General features: G+C 40.0%; 1 protein-coding gene across 3 annotated transcripts in view; it reads left to right on the forward strand.

Annotated features, from left to right (window-relative positions):
* CEP350 (centrosomal protein 350) overlaps positions 1-6525 on the forward strand; it is a 108434-nt gene extending 101909 nt beyond the window's left edge. For all 3 annotated transcript variants that reach the window (XM_058175292.1, XM_058175294.1, XM_058175293.1), the window contains 2 exons: positions 470-592; positions 2017-6525. In XM_058175292.1, coding sequence (XP_058031275.1) covers positions 470-592; positions 2017-2178 — 285 coding nt within the window. In that variant the 3' untranslated portion in view covers positions 2179-6525. The remainder of the gene's footprint in view (positions 1-469; positions 593-2016) is intronic.
* The last annotated feature ends 13650 nt before the right edge of the window (positions 6526-20175 follow it).

A 20175-nucleotide genomic window follows, 5' to 3' on the forward strand; every position in this document is an offset into this window, starting at 1 on the left:
TTAATTGTCAATATTTAACACTGTTCCAGTTACAAAGCCAACCAAGATGGCTTACATCTAACATGCAATTTTTTTTCAAAAAAATACAATGAATGATAACCAGTATATAAAGAATTAAAATCCTTCCAATACAGCAACTAATAATAGCTGTACCTGGATTAATAAGTCAAGGGGTGGGGATAGTTCCAATGCCTGATGCTGCATTTATCTATATACTGGAATGTACAACAGTTGAATCAGTGTCATAATTCATAATGAACTTCATGGATATTTCTAGAGTTGCCTACCAAGCTGCTTTACTATAGTTGTAATTACCTAACAATACAATGTGTTTTCTGTTGCATATATGTCATGACTACGACATCACTAGCAATCTTCTCCCTGAAAGCTACTTGTAGAATTGATATTGCAACTAGAAAAAATGTATTTACTTAGCATTCATTATTTTTTTATTTCTCCTTTACCCAAGGTCTTTATAACAGCTGAGGTTTTAAAGCTCTTAAATTTGAGAAAGGAATCAAATAATAAAACAGACTGGCAGAAAATGATGAAATTTGGACGGAAGAAAAAAGATAGAGTGGATCACATATTGGTTAGTAATTGTTTTTTCAATTGTGCATCGTAGTCAGGCATAAATACTTAGCAACCTGCATGGTTTGAAAAAAATGGGTTAGATCTAATGTTGTTTACATATTAGCTTGTTCTTCTTTCCCAGTTTTGCTTTCAGCCCTCCTAAGCAGAAAGATTGTAGACAGGGAAATTAAATGTATCCTTTTCTGTGCTTTTCAAGAATCATATTTTTCCTTGTGTGTACTCATCCATATAAACTATGGATAAATGTCAACTAAAATTAGGCATTTCCAAATTAAGATCTTTAAGCAGAATAGGGATTTTTATTATTATTATTTACAAATGTATATAGGCCACTTCAATCAGAACCAACTCACTGTACAGTAGGCTGTTTGATTGTTTAATGTATTTATAGATAGAGATATGCTTGTAACCTTAGAGACGTGAAAAAAATGGAAAAAATGGTGCCTTGTTGTTGGTTGAAAACCCAAATTGATTTTCAGCAGATACAACAAGAAATATGATTGTTGTTTTTAACACAAAAATCGAGTGAATGATTGCAGATTATTCATAAATGGCAAAAAGAAATAGGGCAAAGAGATGAAGGCATGCTTGTTGAGAAATATTTATTACAGATGGGGAAATTGATGGAGAAGTTCAAGATTTGCAATTGCTGGTCGAAAGGTAATGGATTGTATTTGGTCTATTGTAAAGAATAAATATCAGTGGAAAAGTGTACTTCTAACCACTTTCCAAAGTGAAAATAAGAGTTGACTAAATTAAAAAAGCAAAAGTATGTTTAATTTTTAGGAATTGGGTATTTAAATATGCATGATAAAGCAAGATATGAGGTTAAGAAGGTATAGCTGTTCAGGAAATGTAGACTGAAAACGAAAATGAGTGACCATTATAAATGTACATTGAAGAATGAAAATCAAATTGCAAAATAAATATGTGAAAGAAAAATTAATGAGTTGAGAGGAAGGAGAGGGGTGAGAAAATAATGGCTGCCATAACCTCAGTGGATATGGAACTATTTAATAATGCTGGCACTGTTGCAAAGCATGAACAGGCTTAAAGTTACTAACATTTCATAAGTAACATGAGTAATTTCAGTGGAATATGAGTCACGCCAAAGCCTGGCTTACCGGAATGGCCAGAGACATTGATAAGTGATGGTGATTGATTTATTGATTTATTGATAGCAAGTTAGTGTTGACTCTTAGTGACTTCATAAATAGTGATATCATCCTATTTTTAGTTTTTGTTTTCATTGTAATATATCTAGGAATTATTATTCGTTTTCTTTCCTGTGAGTCATTGAAAATCTGTAGCTTTTATATAATGATGGTTAGATGGATTTACAATAATAATTTTTATTATATATGTTTACGGAGTAGTATATTAATAGTGGTGACTTTTCTCCCTCCCCTTTCTAATTCTAAGGTTCAAGAATTGCATGAAGAAGAGGCTCAGTGGGTGAACTATGATGAAGATGAGCTGTATGTGAAGATGCAGCTAGCAGATGGGATTTTTGAGGCCTTAATTAGAGAGACTATTGATCTCCTCAATCAGATCATTGAAAAACAGAAATTGTTGTCTGTCTAACATCAAACCATATTTTTTTTCCAAAATTGATTGGCTGAGAAGTGATACAACATCTCCTCTTCCTGTGCTGCCTTTGGATCTCCTACACTGGATTTATTCCAAAAAGGCTACCCCTCCTCCAAAATGCTTTTGCCAATTCAGTATATACAATAATACTTGGCATTTGTTCTTTCGATATTGGCAGTTTGAAAATGGTTGGGATGGAGCACCAAGAACCCAATGATGGAAATTCAAGTTACTAGTAAACATTCTTCATTTTAATAACTGCTCTACTTTGTTTTATGTGTAATTTATAACTCTGTTTTCTGATTTAACAATGTATGTCAGTCCAACCAAGTAGCTGTTCCTCAGTCTTATGTAATTTTAATATTTTTGTCTCATTATGGATCTTCTGTCATTGGATTAATGCATGTGGATCTGAGGAGTTACGCTCCTTTTTTTCAACTAAATTTTTATTTCCATTTCTTAAACAGTTAATCTGGGATACTTTTTCTACTTTTCCACTATATTTGTTTTTTCCTCAGTGAACCACCAGCTGCTCCTAAGTAAATGGTACTCAGGATTCTCTCAGGATTTTAATATGTGAGAGATAGGAAAAAATGCTTACATAATGTGGGCCATTGATCCCTTTGATTCCTCCCTTGCTTACCACCTTACTGTAATGTACCGGTGAAACCATTACTTGAACTAGCTAGGGTTAGGAGTGTATGTACCAAAGAGAGTGATACTCAGTGCTTGACTCTGGACCTGATTTTTTTATGCTTGTGACATTTGTTATAACTTATTTTATAACTCCTAAAAAATAATTGTCGAGTGCTCTATGAATGCACTGTTACAGGATTTAAAACGTCAGAATATCTGTACATTAGGAATGCATCTGTGTCATACTATGTGCAAGAAATGCATCAGAGACAAGAGTCTACAAAGATCCAAATGCACGGTTTTTTTCCCACCGTGGGGTAGAAACGGATTGTGAAGAGGCACATGTTACATCAAACTAATGTACTTGGAAAGGGAAATGGGATATCAAAAACCCTTTTGCCAAGATTTCCATGACTGTTAGAGTGGGCCACTATCAAACCCAGTGTGGCTCATACTGCCTCCATTCCTCTTCCCCCACCCCCAAAGTTTTCCCCAGGGAACACAAAATAATCTAGGCTTGACTACTGATGCCTTAATTTGAAATCTGGATTACTTGAGGAAACATTGAATCGGAGTGGATTCAAAATCTGTTAATATATCCCAGCAGAGACAGCGTTCCAAAGCATAGGAGGAGGCATTCCAAAGACTATGCGCCTATTTATGTCCTTTTTCCTTTCATCTTTAGTTTCTTGGTCTTCCAGTCAATATATGTCTGCCAGTACTCTCTTGTGGATCTCTTCTGAAACTTTTTTGACTTGTTTGCTGTTTGCACAGTAACACACAACCAAGATAGCTCCTTTTAACCAGAAAATATATTTTTTAAAAAGTTGTTGGCGTGCAATCAGAAATGCTCATAGATTGATAGAATCACATTTGTAAACTTGGGATGATTAATTATACATAAATGGGCTAAAAGAACAAAAGACAGAATAACTAGCACATAGACTTTACTAGCATGTAAATGTCAACTTTGAACAAATCTGGTGGAGCAAGCTGCTATGAGTTCAGTACTTTTCGTACTGAACCTCAGAATGTTTTTAATGCATATTTAATACCTAAACGAAGTTACTGGGCTTTTTTTCTCTGTTTTGAAACAAACGAGGCCATTTTCTAACGGTTTTATGTTTTGCCCTTTTGGGGTCATCCATGTCTTTTGCCCTACCTACATAGCTAAATTATGAGAATCAAGGGAATATCCAAGCAGAGGATTGGGGAAGTCACCAACTTAAACTGATAGCAATATTGATCAAACAGAATATAGATATGCCCAAGGTGATTAAAGCAATAGAATAATGTATACAGTATATTGCTTAACTCAGATTTGTTGCTGTGATCAATAGCGGTGCAAAGGTTTCACTGCAATCAAATCTAGAGGAACGGGGCCTACATATGGTATAGATTTAAACTGAGAGAACTGTGGCTGTTATAGAATTTTTTGCAAGGCAACAATTACTTGAGCATGAATCCAGGAACATTTTAGCCACAATTTTGTCTGTGAAGGAATGGTCTTCAATATTGTCTCATCAGGTCCACATACACCAGAAAGGGCAATCCATTCAGGCCTTATATGGCATTTTTCTTCTTCCCACAACTGTATGTGGCATAGTTTTGGGAATTCACGTTATCCTTAAAGATACTTCTGACTGCTCACTACAGATACCATACATTCAACTAAGTTTCAGCTAAACTGATTTAAAAGCTGAACTGCATGTTACCAAAGCTGCACAATTTCTAGTATGGTATCCGGCTGGTATGGTGTAGGCCCTTAAGGGCTGTTAACACTGGGATTCTTGAGAAGGAATTTCCCTTTTGGCTAATTACCTAATCACATCTTGCACTTGAAAAGACTGGGTGAAGAGGGTATCTGCAAAATGAGAAACTGAGTAAGGAAAGAATGCATAGCTACTTGCCTTAAATAGCTGCTCTGGGCAACCTTTTGCTCATTGCACTGACATATTAAGGATGTGTTCTTCTTCCCCAAATCCCCTTTCTGCTTCCTCCATCCAGATGACCCCAAATATTGATGCCTCTATGGTTTTTCCCCCTGCTAGAGAGGGATTATACTGAAGTTCTCTATCATAAAAAAAGGGCTGGAGACTTGTGCTCAAATACCTGTTGATTTCAGTGATTATGGCTACCAGATTCAACTTTTGCACCATCTCGCAGAAACAACCTACTTATTATTATAGTTTTCTACAGTGCTTAATTATTCCTGCAAGTGAGATTGGAGGGCCATGTAGCTACTCTGGAAAAACACACTTAAAAACATTTTTGGAGATTCACTATAATACCTCTAGCTCACTTTGAGAAATCTTATGTATGTATAAACATGCAATACATGCTGCTGTCACCCACAAATTCATGAATTCACATAACTGAGTATCATTTTCCTTTTTTTTATTTGCATGCAAATACAGGCATAATCATTGTGTATACTAAATGTGAAAGTGAATTTTAACACAGTGCCCAGTGAATCCTTTAGAAGGTTGTCCTTTTTCCATCAGAGTTCGGAATGGACTTAAGCAGCATAGAGGAGTTTAATTATGACAAAGAATTGCTAATTGTCTTGAAGAATATATCCTGAATATATTAAATTATATTATGCCCAGCCATCAGAATTCACTTTAGAGAAAAACACTGACAATAATATATATATATATATAGGGCAGCTAGAAAATAAGGACTGTTAGTGCTTTTTAGTCTGTATTAAAATGAATTTTAATTCATTAAACATTAAAATGAAATTTTGAGGAAGATTGCATACCTACAAATGTATGCAAATATAAAGAGCAACAATCTTTGTGGCTCTGTTCCTGACCTATAGATTTAAGATAAATTCCTAAAGAAGTCCTATTAAAGCTCAATTTAAATGCAAAACCATCACCAAAAGAACTATTTTATGTGTTGTTGTATAATCACCATTTACTTCAAAGGGAGGCTCGAATAGGACAGTTGTTACATGGATTGTAACCTGTCGCCTTTTCAGTGCTCCAGTATTTCAGAAAATTTAACAGCAAGGTTTTATGGCCTGTTTGGCAAGGGGGAGGAGGACAAATGGATGATCTTCAAAAAAAACGTGGCCTTAGCATTTTTTGCAATACTTGAATAAAAGTGTGTATTCACTAAAGAAATACCATAGCACAGCATTCAGAGACCTTTGAAGTCACTGCACAGTAAAGCCTTTTTTTTCCAAGCAAGTTTGTTATTTAATCAGAATTGATTGACTTATGTTCCAGCAGCAAAAACAGTTTTGACAGTTGTAAAAATAATTATTTGTAAATTGTACATTGTCAATATAAACAAGCAAAACTCATCTGAATTAATTTAAAATCTCATGAATAAAGAGTAAAAAAACTATACATTATAACACATTGTAGTAAATAAATGTTTTGGGAGAGCCTTTGCTGTACATTTGCAGAGTTGTCTTGGAGAAACTATTCTTCCTTGCATACTGTGCTGTGCAGATACTGTTCCTGCCTATGTGTTTATGTAAGTAATTTATTCATAGGTTTCCAGGCCAATTTCAGCCAATGTACACACTTCTTTGTGTAGTACAGCTTGGTAGAATACAGGGTGTTAAGGTTCATGTAATTTTGAAATGTAAAATAAAGCAGTATAGTCTCTTTACACCAATGTAAATACCTTTGTTATTTTGAGATGTACTTTAAGAGAATAAAGTCTGTAAATAAAGTGATTTATAAATTATCCAAATAGTTTACCAGTCGTTCAAATAAAGTACATTTGTTCATATGCTGTTTGTTCTGAGTAAATCTAGGTCTCAGTTCCCTTCAAAAATATTCATCAGGGACAAGTTGTGCTTTAATTACTGATTGTTTTCTTGATCAAGTCAGTGTCTAATTAATCCAGTATTACATTTCTAAGATCAGACAAATGCCTCTGGGCATTCCAACATGAAAATATTTGATTTCCGCCCTCAATAATGGATTCTATATGCAAAAAAATGTATTTACTAATATTAGCAAGGATTATTTCTTCTCAGTTGCCACTTGAGGTTCTTTGAGCCTAGAAAAGAAACAGAATAGCACTAAGCCAGAGGCCTCCAACCCCTGGGCTGTGGATCAGCATGGGCCATGTCATGCTAGGCTGTGATATTCTGAGTCAATATTCTGAGTTTTCTTTACTAATCGTGGCTTAAATGAATAAATACAACATGTTTGCTAAAACAAACTTGTTTATTATAAAACGCAGCAGACAGTATATAAAATGAGAAAATTTCCCTGAAGATGAGCACCATCATAAGTCTGAAAGCTCAGAAGGCTGCTCTCGGTGACGACACAGATTGGATTCTGCAATATTATCCTGAGACACGTTCCATTCCTAAGATAATAACAGTCTGAAATTCAGAGGCTATAGGCAACCTTGTTCTCTTAACTCAGTTGCATGAGTTTAATTCTTGGTCTTTTGTTAGAATTTGTTACTTGTCTATGCCAGTTATTTAGTAACTTATTCTCAAAAAAGACTGAAATCATGAAAAAGAAATTAAACCTTGGTAGAATATTTAACTGCTGCAATTCTTTCAATCCAGGATAATTTTACATTTTTCCCATCTGGAAATATCTGCTGTTTTTCTAAGATGGTAAATAATTATTCTTAAATTTTATTTTTTTCTACGGGGGGGGGGGGAACCTCTGAATATTGAACTTCTTAGCATCTGTGATTTGATACACACGTTGCTTTTTTTTTCCTGTCAGATTCCATGTCAACATTTGAGGACTTTTCTTCATTATTCCAATAACTTGACATTGAACCATATTGTTATGCATGCTCCATCAGCCATGTTAAAATCTCTTTAGGCTGAGCAATTAGAAGTAATCATCAGCAAAGAAGTTCACAAATTTATGTTTTTGTGCGGTTATTTCTGCACCAAATTTTGTTATTTTGGTATAGCTGAATTTCCAGTGGTTCCAGTGCCAGTAAAAACAAAATGAGAAAGGAAACTCCCTTGTCTTGTCCTCTTGGATTTTGCATATTGCTGTAATAAGACTATTAACAAAAATGTTGCCTTTTTTCTTTATAAATGCTCTGTACCCATAGACAAAAAATATGGCCAAAATCTTTTTTTCCTCAAAACTACAAAACAAAAAGGTGATTCCAAATTGTCAAAAACTTCTTTCAGCATCAAGAAAGCTCATAGCTACTTTTTTATTTTTCTGATTTACCTTAACAAGAAATATATTTCAAAGCGATACATTAGAATCTAATATCTTATATACCGTATTCCTGAGATAAAGCCCATCTGGTCAGGATGTATCATTTCAGTTAAAAAGCCACTTAGCAAGAATTACTATTAAAACCGTATAATCCATAGATAGTAAAAGAGATGGATATATAGGCTTCAGAATGCGTTGAATCTTTCCCTTTTCTACAAATCAAAGAAATGAAAGCTGCTTTATATTGGTTGACCAAGTAGCTTTAAAATTGGTTTTTTTAGATAGAATAGAAGAGAATTCTTTATTGGCCAAGTGTGATTAGACACACAAGGAATTCTCCGGTACATAAGCTTTCAATGTTCATACAGATAGCAAAGTGATAAGTCATAGATCATAAATCATACAATAATAAAGCATAAGATACAAGCAACAATTGATAAATTATAATATACCAATAGAAGAAGATAGTAGGAGAGGTGAGGAATGAGAAGATGACAAGGATGATAGTAATAGAGCCTACTACATGGGTAAACATCTTTAGGTCTAAAACAGTGCTGTGGGAGTTAGATGTTTAGCAGAGTAATGGCATGGGGGAAGAAATTGTCTTTGTGTCTAATTGCTTTGGCCTATAGCAGAGTCTTGAGGGGAGAAGTTGAAACCGTTTGTGTCCAGGATGTAAGGGGTCTGTTGATATTTTCTCAGCCGTCTTTCTGCCTCCTGCAATATACAGATCCTCAGTGGAAGGCAGGGTGGTTGCAATTGTTTTTTTCTGTAGTCCTAACTATCTGTTGGAGTCTGTAACTGTCCTCTTTGGTTGCTGTGCCAAACCAGACAGGTGCAGGTAGAAGTAGCTGATTAGTTATGAATTATGGTGAAAGTTAAATGAAACTACGATGAGAAGTATTCTGAAAATGAGATATTAAAAGACAACCATTGGATTTGCTACTTCGTATTTTATTTCTGAGGTTTCCAAGGAAGCTACCTGGCTGCTGGTGAAGGATTTTCATCTGAACACTATCCAGAGAATAATGGTTATTAACAATAAATCAGATGAATTTATTTTTGTGAGAGAACATTTACTACCAGAAATGTCCTTTCAAACCAGAGGATTAATCAGAACAACAAACTCATGTCAAGATGCGCATATTAAAGGAAAATAGTTTGTGTCACGACATTGCATGCTTCGCCCTTTCCTCCCTCACCCCCCACCACTTCCTTGGTGCAAATGCCATCTTTGGTATACTTTTGCCTTCACCCCAGCATAGCATTCTAGCAAGAGAAAGAATAATGAAGTCACTGATAGTTGTTTTCAGTTTCTATCTCTTATCTCTACAGGGAACAAAAGAGATATTTTGAATTCTTAAGAGCCAGGGCAAAAAAAAAATAAATCCTTTTGTAAAGATATCCCCAGCAGCTATACTGTAGGTTAAGATGCCAAGGTTTAAATCGCAGAGCGGAGCAAACATTGGTTTCAAATCTGTAAGAAAAAGCAACAGCTGCAGCCAAGATTTTTAGCCTAGCCTGGAATGTCCTTTGGCTGAAGACCAGCTTCTGACTTTGACGCAGACCGAATCCATTTGGAGAAGAAATTAACCCACATGAAGCTTTATTCTTGCTATCGTGTATTTTCAGCCATCTGAAAATGCAGCAGGGAGCAAAGTTCAAAACATCTTCATATTTCAACAATAAGGGGAAGTGGAAAGCTCCAAACCAGTCTTCCCCAGTCTTGGACTATGACAGCTGAAAATTAGGATAAATAAAGATCGCTATTGTTCAAGGCTGCAGTTGGAGGGTAACTGCAAATACCTGCCAAAAGTTGGGTTCCTGAGCTGGGCTCCTCTAAGGTGAATGCATATAGACAATTTATAAGAATTCTTTTCAACACACCAGTAATATAATGGGGGATAGCAACAGTCTAAAAAGAAAGAAAAAAGGCCTTGTGTGTGCACTGAATCTTATTCATTAAAGTGATCCCTATTTTTTCAGGCCTCTAAGGGAGACCAAAAAACACCTGTAGCTGCTCTAAGGGTCATAACTGAATCTTAAAATAGAATCCCCTTTCTGTAAGTTCAGACTGCCACAACCTCAAGAGAAAAAAAGCAAGGAAGAAAAATACAGGTGGTCCTTGACTTAAAATGGTTTGTTTAGTGATCATTCGAAGTTACAACAGCACTGAAAAAAAAGCGAGTTATGACCATTTTTCACACTTACAGCCATTATAGCATCCCCATGATCACATGATGAAAATTGAGACGCTTCGCAACTGACTCGTATTTATGATAGTTGCAGTGTCTTAAAGTCATGTGATCACCTTTTGAGACCTTCTGACAAGCAAAGCCAATGGGGAAACCAGATTCACTTAACAATCATGTCACTAACTTAACAACTGCAGTGATTCATTGAACAACTGTGGGAAGAAAGGTTTTAAAATGGGGCAAAATTCCCTTAACAAATGTCTCATACAGAAATTCTGGCCTCAATTGTGGTTGCAAGTCAAAGACTACTTGTACGAGCCAGATATTGGACTCATCCTTGGCTGACTTCTCAAGAGGAAAGGAAGCCTAAGAAACCTTTTATTGTTTGTTTGTTTGTTTGTTTGTTTGTTTGTTTGTTTGTTTGTTTATTATGAAATTTATTTTCCACCAATCTTGTTTCAAAGTGACTCTGGGTGGCTTACAGCATAAAGCACTTTTAGCACTTTCTTCTCTGTTTGTTCCCTTTGGCTTCATAGGTGGAGCTGCAAAGTTCATAAGCTCACATTTCTCTTGAGGACAGAACTTCCTCCAGCAGAGGTGGCTTGTTTTAAATAAATAAAAGGCTTTTCAGAACAGCTTGGACTACCCTGAAGTTGAACTGCAAATAATTCAGTTCAGTTCTGCTGGCTGGATAAACAGCCCTCTGGAGTTGCTTTCAAAGTGGCACAGAATTCCAGTAATTCAGAAGGCTGTTGGTGTCTGGGTTTCCACAGTATTAATCCTGGCTGACAAAACAAAACTGCTGTATTCATATCACGTGCTACACCTAAAGACAAACTATCCCAGCTTATTGTTTCTCTTGGCTTGACATGGTGGTTTCAGTAGTATGGTTTAATGCAGGAGTTGCAGCTTGTCAGGAGGGGACGGGGCACAAGTTTATTTTTTCCTCAAAAAATAACTTATTGAGTCAAGAGAGAACAACTCACTTTGCACAGTTGCCATACTGCCATATTTAAGCTGCCCAAGGATGTAACACTTAAAATGTAATGATTAAAAATGTGTTATTTCTCGGCCAGTTCTAACCCAAAGATACATCAGATCACAAGGATGTCTATGTCTATAGCCCTGTCCACGGATCCCTCCCTTTCAGGCTTTGTGATAACTTCGATGGCTTCAATATGCCTCTATATTATCTTTATCTTTATCTTATTTATTTGTTTGATTCTTTGAGCAGCCCAGAGTTGGGCAGTGTATACGCTGTTGTTTTTATTTTATTTTTTATATTATTATTATTGTTGTTGTTGTTGTTGTTGTTGTTATATTGTGCAGACATTTTATAATGACTCAAAAAAGATCAGGATAAACAGTGAAGTACTCTGCCGTTATCTGAAGACAGCCATCCAGTTGAAAGAATCCAGGTTCTTCAAATTTAGCTCAGTTCTTTCCAAGTCTGAAGGTGCAGCCATGAATTTTTCTTGGCCACAGTATTGAAGTGGTTTGTTACTGCTTTCTTCTCTGTCCCAGACAATAGCTGTTATGTATTAACAGTTGTGCCTTTAAATATTTGGGCGGGAAATCAGCACGTTGCTGATTGGACGAAGCCTCCAGCAGAACTGTATAAAAGGAGAGGTTTTTCCCCCAGCCTGTCGCTGGGTTCACCCTATATTAAAGAGCTGTTGTCACTACCCTGGTCTCCAGCCTCGTTACTTCCCGAACTTAACATTGGCGACGAGGATGGGTCTCGAGGCTAAGGAGAACCAGAACCGAGCTGAAGCACGCTAGTCCCGAACCCAGCAAACTCAGGGCAGAATGGCAAACACGCCACCCGCACCGCATAACCCGGCAAGGAGAAATGGGGACATATATGACCCGTTTGAGCTTTGTAGAACCCAACGAACTACAGGGGATCCCCGATAACCGCAACCGGGCTTATTTCCTAAGCCATTGCGGGCCGGAGGTAATCGAGATTGCGGAAGCCCTGGCAGAGCCAACGCCGATACAATCGGTATCGTGGCCGACTCTGCAGACTTTACTGAAGAACCATTTCGCACCGACGCCGTCCAAATCGTGCAGCGGTTTGAATTCGGAGAACGTAGACAGATGGAGGCGAGTCCATCGGTGACTACATGGCCGCTTTAAGAAGAGCGCCCAAGGACTGCGGATACCGAGACTTAGGCGAAGTGCTACTCGAGCAACTCATCCGAGGGGTCAAGGACATCCGCCTCGGCGGCGACTGCTAGCCAGGAGCAACCTGACACTAGCCACCGCTCTGGGCGAGGCCAGAGCACACGAAATCTACTAAAGCAGCAGAGACTCTGCAAAGCCTCTTCAATCCAAAGGCGGCGCCAAAGCCAGCGCCAGTACACCAGGAGGAGATTCAGTCCGAATCCGAAGGTGAGGCGAGGATGAGGAAGGGTCTGCCGGACCGAGAAACGCGACACTGAGGACCGTGGCGAGTCACGGAAGCTGCGGAGGGCAGCATCAGCGCCAACGCTGCAGGTTTAAAGACGCAACATGCCGGCGGTGTGGGAAGAAAGGACACTTAGCTCAGGTTTGCAGAGCGGCCCAACCTTCCGCGAAAATTCAAATCGGCCAATCAAAGCGGAACCGGAAGGCGGCCCGCGATTGGTTCAAACAAGAAAGGCGAAGTCTAACCAAGCGACTGTCATTATAGGCGCGCCTCAACCAAAGTGGAAAAGAAGATTTCACAAAGCCCAAGATCGAGAGTTCGGTGCAGGCTTGAAGTGGACACGGGATCAGCGATCACCATCATGTCCTGGGACACCCTGGCGAAGTCGCTGCCGTCCGTCGCGACGCCATCTGCAAGCACAAGCGGCTCAGTGCACGACTACCAGAATCGCATCCCTGTTCGAGGACCACCTCCGTCCGAGTCGATGCGGCCCTCACAAAAGACCCTGCCCATCACGATCGTCGAAGGAACTCTGCCCAGTCTGTTGGGACTAGACTGGTTTCGTGCCCTGGGCATGGGGTGACTGGCATCTACAGAAGTGACTGCAATTTGAAAGACATTCTCTTTAACGAGTTCGAAGATGTCTTCAAGGACTGCCTGGGCAAGTACAAGGGGACCCCTATTTCCTTCAACTTAGACCCCAGGTAGCCCCATTAGGCTTAAGGCGAGGAGAGTCCTTTGCCCTAAAACCAAAAATTGATAAGGAGCTGGACAAGCTCATAAATCAGGGGTTTGGTGCCAGTCGATCACGCAAAGTGGGAGACGCCAATCGTCACCCCATCAAATCGGACGGGTCAATTAGAATTTGCGCTGACTACAAGGCGACGCTTAACAAAGCCTTACAGAAAAGCTGCAGGTTCCTGTAGTGCAACATTTATTGCACTCCTTGGGGCAAGGGCAAGTCTTTGCAAAGTTAGACTTGGCCCAAGCCTACCAACAACTGCCAGTAGACGCCCGCACAGTCAAGCCCAAACGACAGACGCACAGGGGCATTCAAGTGCACCGATTGCAATTTGGGGTTAGTGTGGCACCAGGGCTGTTCCAAAACCTGATGGAACGACTACTGCAAGGGCTCCCAGGGTAGTTCCTACTTCGATGATGTCCTAATTTCAGGGGAAAACATGGAGGAATTGGGGGAGCGGTTAAGAAAGGTCTTGAGCATTTTCCGGACAGCCGGATTAAAAGTCAAGACAAATAAATGTCAGATAGGGGTCGAATCGGTCGATTTCTTGGGCTACCGGATAGACAAGAAAGGAATTCACCCTACTGAGAGCAAAGTTAAGGCAATTAGGAAGGCTCCAGCGCCCAAAAACAAAGCAGAGCTGCAGGCATTCCTGGGATTGGTTAATTTTTACGCGGTCTTTTTAAAGAACAAAGCAACTGCTATGGAACCGCTGCATAGGCTCTTAGGAAAAAATACTGTTTGGTCTTGGGGAAAGTCAGAAAATAGGGCTTTTGAAGCAGTAAAGAACCTGCTCTCAAGTGATAGCCTGCTCATCCAATATCACAACTCACTACCCCTAGTGCTGGTTTGCGATCGTCCCTTATGGGGTGGGGCTGTACTCAGCCATAGACTTCAAACGGCACAGAAGCCCCTATAGCGTTCTACTCTAGAACGATGTCCTCCCCAGAGAGGAACTACAGCCAATTAGACAAAGAAGCATTAGCCATTGTATCAGGGGTCAAAAAATTCCATGAGTATGTCTTTGGGCGGAATTTTGAAATCGTGACTGACCACAGACCGTTACTGGGATTACTGGCTGGCGACCGGCCAACGCCTGTGGCACTTTCGCCACGTTTGACTCGATGGACTATATTTTTAGCCGCTTACTCATACAAGCTGCAGCATCGACCGGGGAAAGAAGTGGGGCATGCAGACGCATTGAGCCGATGCCCACTGCCAGGGCGATCAAGACCCCACCCGGGACACCCATCCTCCTTATTGACTCGTTGACTCTGGCCCAGTCACATCAAAGGAAGTGGCTCGGCATCATACCGACATTGTGTTAAGGACTGTACCGGTTGGGTACAGAGAGGTGTCACGCGCCGGCTTAACGGTTCAAAGAATTTGTTAAGAAACGTGATGAGCTCTCGGCTCAAGGGGTGCCTGTTATGGGGTGATCGTGTAATAATTCCTGTTAAGTTAAGGGGCAAGGTATTGGACCTCCTCCACGAGGTCACCCAGGCATCGTAAGGATGAAGGGTTAGCTAGAAGCTATGTATGGTGGCCACTCATGGACGCAGAGATTGCTGAGAGGGTAGGGAAATGCCAAGCTTGCCAAGAGTCCAGACCGCTACCCCCAACAGCCCCAGTCAGAGAATGGGAAAAGCCCCAAGGGCCTTGGTCAAGAATCCACATTGACTTTGCTGGCCCTTTCACGGCCAAAGCGTTCCTAGTGGTGGTGGATGCATTTTCCAAATGGTTAGAGATCATACTTATGAAGTCCACCACAGCCGAAGCAGTAATCGCAACCCTCGCCACCTATTCGCAACTCACGGGTTGCGGACACTCTGGTGTCCGACAATGAGCCCCAATTCACGGCAGCCCAGTTTGAAGAGTACCTGGCAGAGGAAGGCATCCGACATGCCCTCTCTGCACCTTTCCACCCTGCGTCGAATGGCCTTGCAGGCGTTCCGTCCGGGCGCTAAGGAGGCGTGTCAGGCTCAAGCCAGGTGACTGGCAAACAAAATAGACTTTCCTAGCCGTCCAGCACAGAACCCCAAGCACAGCCACTGGGAAAAGCCCAGCCGAATTGCTAATGGGACGAAACTCCGGTGCCCACTTGACCGTTTGAACCCCATTACACACCGAGGGTTACAAGGGGAGCTAGAAAAACAAGGAAATGAGCATAGGCGACGGGTGTGGGCCCGAAACTATGGGGACGGCCCTAGTTGGGTCGCAGGACAAGTAACAAAAGTAACAGGGCCAAAATCGTGTGGTAGAGCTACCAGACAACCGAATGTGGCGGCGCCACATAGATCAGTTAAGGAAACGAATAACTGACCAAACCGAACCAACAGAGACAGGTAATGACCAATACCACTTTGAATCCACAGCTGACAATGACCCGGGGGGGGCGCAAGACTTAGCTGAGGTCCCAGAGTTCCAGCGACGCCATCAGGTCCCGAGGAAACAGCAAGGAAAATTCAAAATTAATCAAGGCGGATGGCCAAGAAAAAGAGTCGGCCAATAATCCAGAGCCCGATGGCCCAGAGAAAGAGCTGGGAGGAGAAAACAGCCCCTCCGACCAGCTCAAAACACCACCCAGAACTGAACCGCGCAGGTCAGAAAGAACTAGGAGACGCCCAGGTTATTTGCGTGACTACGTCGAAAAATAACATGTAAATAAATATGTAAATAAGACCAAGTGTTTTCTGGGAGGGGAGGAGTGTTATGTATTAACAGTTGTGCCTTTAAATATTTGGGCGGGAAATCAGCACGTTGCTGATTGGACGAAGCCTCCAGCAGAACTGTATAAAAGGAGAGGTTTTTCCCCCAGCCTGTCGCTGGGTTCACCCTATATTAAAGAGCTGTTGTCACTACCCTGGTCTCCAGCCTCGTTACTTCCCGAACTTAACAATAGCAATAGCACTTAGACTTATATACTGCTTCACAGTGCTTGACAGCCCTCTCTAAGTGATTTACAGAGTCAGCATATTGCCCCCAACCATCTGGGTCCTCATGGAAGGCTGAGTCAACTTTGGGCCAGTGAGATTTGAACTGCTGAACTGCTGGAAGCCAGCAGTCAGCAGGAGTAGCCTGCAGTACTGCATTCTAACCACTGCCCCACATTGACTCCTTATAAGCTTATAACATTGGGGTTCCTCATTTATGTCCTAAACAGGAGCAACATTGCATAGCTTCTGAGCCCCAACAATATCACTCACAAGCTGCCATTTTTTGGCAGACATCAATTTTAAAGAGAAAACCATTAGATTCAGAGTGGATAGAGGAGCCGTGTTGGCCCAGTGGTTAGAAGGCAGTGTAGCAGGCTAATTCTGCTGACTGCCAGCGGTTTGATTCTGACTAACTCAAGGGTGACACAGCCTTCCATCCTTCTGAGGTCGGTAAAATGAAGATCCAGATTGTTGGAGTTTGCTGACCCTGTAAACCACTTAGAGAGGGCTGTACAGCACTATGAAGTGCTATCTAAGTCTAAGTGCTATCAATACCGCTGGTGCTGGTTGGAGCATATCCATACTTCTTTTTTTAATCTTGCAATTTTATTCTGAAACTTTCTGTATTATAATCAACATTTGCAAACATTTTACTTCATTGACTGTAATCAGATGTAATGTGATTACGTTGTCATGTAATCAGAAATCACAAGCTCTGATTTTTTAAAATGTAATTATTCATCAGTTAAAGCAAATATATTTTTAACTTAAAATACCTCCCAGACTTATGCACTCATATGAATTATTTATAAAGAACAAGATGAAGCATACTATTAAGCTGCTTCTATCCTGGGCTTATAACACTGACTCTAAATTGGCTTAAGAAAAACTTGTGTGAATTGAGGCCTTTTAGCAACAGGTTGCAAAGTGTTAAGTTTGAACAGAAAACTATCATGTCCTTACCATATTTCTTTTCCAGGAGAAAAATAGCAATTGCTTTCTTTCCTATGGATGGATTTTTCCAAAAAAAACCAAAACCCAAACAAACCAGTTCAAAATCCTAAAAGTTCCCACCCCCCTCGTTATTATTTTCCCTGGCCAGGTACTTTCCCTGCTTACTTTTATGTACACTGAGAGCATATGCACCAAGACAAATTCCTTGTCCAATCACACTTGACCAATAAAAAAAATTCTATTCTATTCTATTCTATTCTATTCTATTCTATTCTATTCTCCAAGGATTTGTCATTTTCCTATCCTGGGAGGTAGAAGAGTTTTACCTCTAGATCCCAAATAGCTAGAATAAATCTGTGATCTATCTGGGAGTTGGAAATGAAACCTTTCTACCTTGCATGACTGCAAAAAGAGTGAAAAAATACATCTGTGGACTTATTTTTTTTAAAAGTTACCTACTCAAAAAATGGAAAATGTCAATCTTCTCTATCTTAGAGAAAGATCTTAATCTATATAGAAGTATAGAAACAAGATAAGCATCAGTTTAATTAAAAGGGCAGAGGGTTTTTTGGTCAAAACAACCAATGAATTATGGAGATTAGCCCACAAACTAAAGGACTCTACCCAGTGATGGGATTCAAATAATTTAACAACCGGTTCTCTGCCCTAATGATTTCTTCCAACAAGCAGTTCAGCAAACTGCTCAGAAAGTTAACAACCGGTTCTCCCGAAGTGGTGCGAACGGGCTGAATCCCACCACTGTCTCTAACCCCAAAAGACAGGATCATTCAATATGAACATAACAGAGAAAAGTGTTCCTCAGAAGTAGAAAAGAGAAACATTCCCTGAATCGCTTTAAAAGTTGAGTATAGGTGACACCATCTATTTCTCATTTCTAGAAATAGTCTTTCTCCCCTCTCCCCCCCCCCCATGCCTCCCATTCTGATGATATGGTAAATGGACAGTGCAGGAAAGTCCTTGATAAATATTACCAGAATTGTTGGATCGGTTGGTAAAAAAAGGTTTTTAATATGGACATATTCAGGTAGTCCTCGACTTACAACCACAACTGAGACCAAAATTTATGTTGCTAAGTGAGACAATTGCTAAGTGAGTTTTGCCCCATTTTATGACCTTCCTTGCTACAGTTGTTAAGTGAATCAATGCAGTTGTTAAATTAGTAACACGGTTGTTAAGCGACTCTGGTTTCCCCGTTGACTTGCTTGTCAGAGGGTCGCAAAAGGTAATAACGTGACCCTGGAACACTGCAGCCGTTATAAATAGGAACCAATTGCCAAGCATCCAAATGGAGATGCTGCAATAGTGGTATGAAAAATGGTGCAAGTTCATTTTTTCAGTCCTGTTGTAACTTTGAACAGTCGCTAAAAATATGGTTGTAAATCGAGGATTCCCTGTATATGTACTATTTTCAGGTGAAAAGACCACAAAGCAGTAGTGGTCAAAAGTTATTGTTCTCCTGTTCAGTCTATGACCTTCCCTCATGCACCTGGGAATAACTCCAAGTGTTACACCTCTCAAGCCTGAGCCTGGTTCAGAGATCAAACGCTTAATTTTCCATTTAAAAAATGGATTTGCCAACTAAAGGCCAACTAAAGGATATTTCATTATTTTTTAATAAACATAATTAAGAGTCTTGTTTGGATGAGCTGCTAATATTGCATAAGTTCTTTTGTTATGCTAATGCCTGCATAAAAAAAGAACTTATGCATGTTGTAATTTCCAAGAACATTTGAACATTGTCCTCTGATTCCTTTTTTTATTTTTATGCACTGCAGTTGAGGTTTCAGCCTAACATTTCAAGTTCTCACCTGTTTATCCCTTTGTGCTTGCCATAACATAGGATAGTTCCTGAGTACTATGTGGCCTCTTTGAGTAAAAGCATAGTAGTTTTCTGTTGTAGACAGTGTTTTTTTTGGGTTTGTTTTACATTTATATCCCGCCCTTCTCCGAAGACTCAGGGCGGCTTACATTGTGTAAGGCAATAGTCTCATCCTATTTGTATATTTATATACAAAGTCAACTTATTGCCCCCCCAACAATCTGGGTCCTCATTTTACCTACCTTATAAAAGATGGAAGGCTGAGTCAACCTTGGGCCTGGTGGGACTCGATCCTGCAGTAATTGCAAGCAGCTGTGTTTAATAACAGGCTGTCTTACAGCCTGAGCCACCCACTCCCAGGAAGACAGTTCCCAGTGAAGCCAGCTGTAAGGAGGCAAAAGGCTTACCTGAACTTCTTTTCAACTCTTGACATTTTAATTGCAACTAAAAAATTCTATCTTCCTACCGCTGGCAGAACCTGTCATGCAGAATTGCTTGGTGGAGCCTTAGGGAGTAATATGCCGAAGTAATCAACACAACTGAGGAAAGACAAGATGCATGAACAAGGGTTAACAAGACTCATGAGCACAATGGCTGGGATGAGATGTTGAAGGACTGGCTTAGGTGTTAATTAGTTGGCTCAAAGAGTGCAAAATTAACAAGAGCAAGTCATGGCCCAGGTAGAGGAAATCTGTGGGCCATAGGTGTCTTGGAGAAGGCTGGAACAGGACCAAGGGAGATTAGAGGGTAGCAGCCTGACTCGTCTACAACGAGCAAACAATTGGACAGCAAACACTATTTTCAAAACACACTTGACCATGTCATAAGGATGGTAAGAATGTGGCATAATTGATCTTTCCACATTGTTTGTATTACTGCTTTTAAACATATTTTGGGATTTGGGTAACTGCAATGGAACGTGCATGAATATATCAGAAATACATTTTTGAAAGAATCATTTGTAATGAATATTTTAGAAATGATTCAAATGTTGTCACCTGAGTTGACGCTTCATGAGACTGTGGAGTTTAAATGTGAATACATTTTACGCCCTCGCCAACTATTTCAATTAACTAATTATGGCAATTGAGAGAGAGAGTTTGTTCT

This window comes from Ahaetulla prasina, chromosome 3, assembly GCF_028640845.1.
Source record: "Ahaetulla prasina isolate Xishuangbanna chromosome 3, ASM2864084v1, whole genome shotgun sequence".
Taxonomy (NCBI): Eukaryota; Metazoa; Chordata; class Lepidosauria; order Squamata; family Colubridae; genus Ahaetulla; species Ahaetulla prasina.